The sequence below is a fragment of the Sinocyclocheilus grahami genome, unplaced genomic scaffold, assembly GCF_001515645.1.
Source record: "Sinocyclocheilus grahami isolate Dianchi unplaced genomic scaffold, SAMN03320097.WGS_v1.1 scaffold3482.1, whole genome shotgun sequence".
NCBI lineage: Eukaryota > Metazoa > Chordata > Actinopteri > Cypriniformes > Cyprinidae > Sinocyclocheilus > Sinocyclocheilus grahami.
The window spans coordinates 28,846-31,287 of record NW_015508604.1 but is presented as its reverse complement, the minus strand read 5'-3'; the positions used below and the strand labels follow the sequence as shown (position 1 = coordinate 31,287).

The window sequence follows — 2,442 nt, the reverse complement described above, 5'->3', positions numbered from 1 at the left end:
ATATTAAGACTAATATAATGACTAATATCTAATATAATGTTACACATCTGATGTTTCACATCCAAACGGTCACTTAAGTTATAACAGATTGTGTTTGCGTGACTACTTTAATATATTTAGCCTACTGTAAATCTGTGTATGTGTGTATCGAGATGTCTGTTGTCTTTATGTGTACGCTTCGGATGAGAGGCAGCGCGAGAAGCGAGCAGAGAAAAGCTACTCCTCTCAGAAACCAAACAAATGAAGATTAGATGATTATTAGATGTTTAATCACTGTTTGGATCACTGGGATCGCTAGACAAGGGCTTAACATGCTCATTTTTGGGAAAACCTCAAATTCGACCAAAATTGACATTTTTCGCTTTTTTTTGCCCGTAGCTCGAAATTAGCCCGTTCACATTTTGACTAATTTCGCCAGAATGGGTCACATTTGTTAGTCAACTACCAGCTGTTTTGGTAAAATTCTATGTTATGTACACCACAATTCCTAAGGTGGTAGAAAAAGTGCATGCATTTTACCGCAAGACTACACCTCCTACATTTCAAGGCTTGGTTGAAGTTAGTTGCAACACTCAAAAATCTACCACAAAAAAGCTACCATTCCAGCATTCCTGTGTGAGATTTCAGAGAGTAGTTTATTTCTCCCTCTGCCTTGTCAAGTTTAATTAATTCAATTCCAATAATATTTTGCACGGTTAAGAGGTAATTCTATCACACAGGGATGCAGCAACAGGAGGCTCTAGCAGGGGCAAGGTACCTCCTCCAGTGTCGCTGCCTCTGTTGCCCTGGATTTATTTGGGTCAGCACAACCAGAAACCTCTTCGACATGTAGCACAGGCCGGCAATCACTGGTACTCAGAAGATCAGTCTCAGAAACAGGATGCTGCGTCATCAAATCAAATTTTGGTGCAGATGGTGGGGAGTCAACTGGAGTTTGCAAGTTCATGGCTTCTTGAGGCAAGATATCTGGAGAAAGGCCAAGAGCGGCCAGCGGCTGAGTGCTACTACATGGTGGCATCACATCAGATGCTGGCTGTTGTAAATCAACAGTAGACTCAAGAGGTTCAGCTGGCAGCACTGGTCCAGAATGCACTGCACCAGATGCTTGGTGATTGCCTGGCACAAATTGCTGAAACTCAACTGTTTGTGCACATGAAGGAAGAGACTCTTGTGGCACCATCGCAGCAGCAGATTGAGGTGGTAACAGCAGATCTGAAGATCCCAGATGCTGAGGTTCAAAGAGTGTGACCATCATTTGACCAGAAGAATCAACCTGTGATGTGGGTGTGGATACAGGTGTCTGCTCAAAAGAGTAGGTGAGATCTACTGGTGGGGTGAAGTCCACTGAGGGCTGTGACTGAGGTTTCTGGGTTCTGGCACTGGGGACAATTGTGGGCTCAAGCAAAGGTTCATTCACAGACTCAAGGTTTGGAGGACTTGGATATTCTGGCTCGAGCTGAGGCCGAGCCGACACAGCAATGGGTTCAGTTTCAAGGACTGGTTCATGCTTAGAAACAGGGTCAGGCACAGGGTTTGACACGGGAACAGGAGCGGCATCATGGTGAGGTATGGAAGATGATAAGAGTGAAAGCTTCACACACACCACAGTCAGGATAAGATGGAATGCAAGCGGTGAAAAATTAAGCAAACAAGATTAATACATTGAAGAAGTGATGCTTATATGAAAAGCCAATGAAGTCTATGACTTTTGGCAACCTCTGCCACTGGTTTACAGATTACTATATGAATGCTTTTGTCATATTACGACCGTTGCATTGTCCATAGAAACTGTGTGTGCCTGTGGCTATATTCCTTGTGAGATGCAATTACTGTAAATGACTGCTTTTCTGAAACAAGCCAGCCTCAATGATATATTCAGCCTACAAATGCGAGCAGCCTTCGAAATGAGACACAGATATAGTGTTGTTAAAGGTGCATTCAGTAGTTCTTTCAGTAGCATTATCAGGTCACTGAAGATGGCCTTTCTGTCTTCAGATAATTTCTGCTTCTTCAGCTGTACATATTGATTCTCCCGTTGTCTCCACTGATACAATAATAATTATGATGCACTGTCTAATTTAAAAAAAAACAACAACAACACTTATCTACAGAGGCGGCAGCCAATGAGCGTGAGGATTCTCTTTTATGTTAACCAGGTCACATTATTTCAACATTTTCAAACACTTTTTAAAGAAAACTAATGAGTACGGTCTTCATCTCATGTGAGTGAACACCATTTAGATGGCTCTTGAATTTATTTATTAAGGTATTTATAAGCACCAAACTACTGAATGCTCATTTAATGTTAGTTGCATACGTCATGAATAGTTCAGCCATGAAACTCTACTCGCGTTCTAATTGGTTCATTCAATTCAATGTTCCCAGCCAATCGGATTCACATACTCATTACTGTTTACCTATATAACCAGGACATATTCAATG

At 41.8% G+C, this 2,442-nt stretch overlaps 1 protein-coding gene across 1 annotated transcript in view; it reads right to left on the bottom strand.

The window, feature by feature from the left end:
* Nucleotides 1-739: 739 nt before the first annotated feature.
* The window catches only part of LOC107576311 (protein transport protein Sec31A-like), a 3,867-nt gene continuing 2,164 nt past the window's right edge, over nucleotides 740-2,442 (bottom strand). The window contains exon 8 of the mRNA XM_016262511.1: nucleotides 740-1,591. Coding sequence (XP_016117997.1) covers nucleotides 740-1,591 — 852 coding nt within the window. The remainder of the gene's footprint in view (nucleotides 1,592-2,442) is intronic.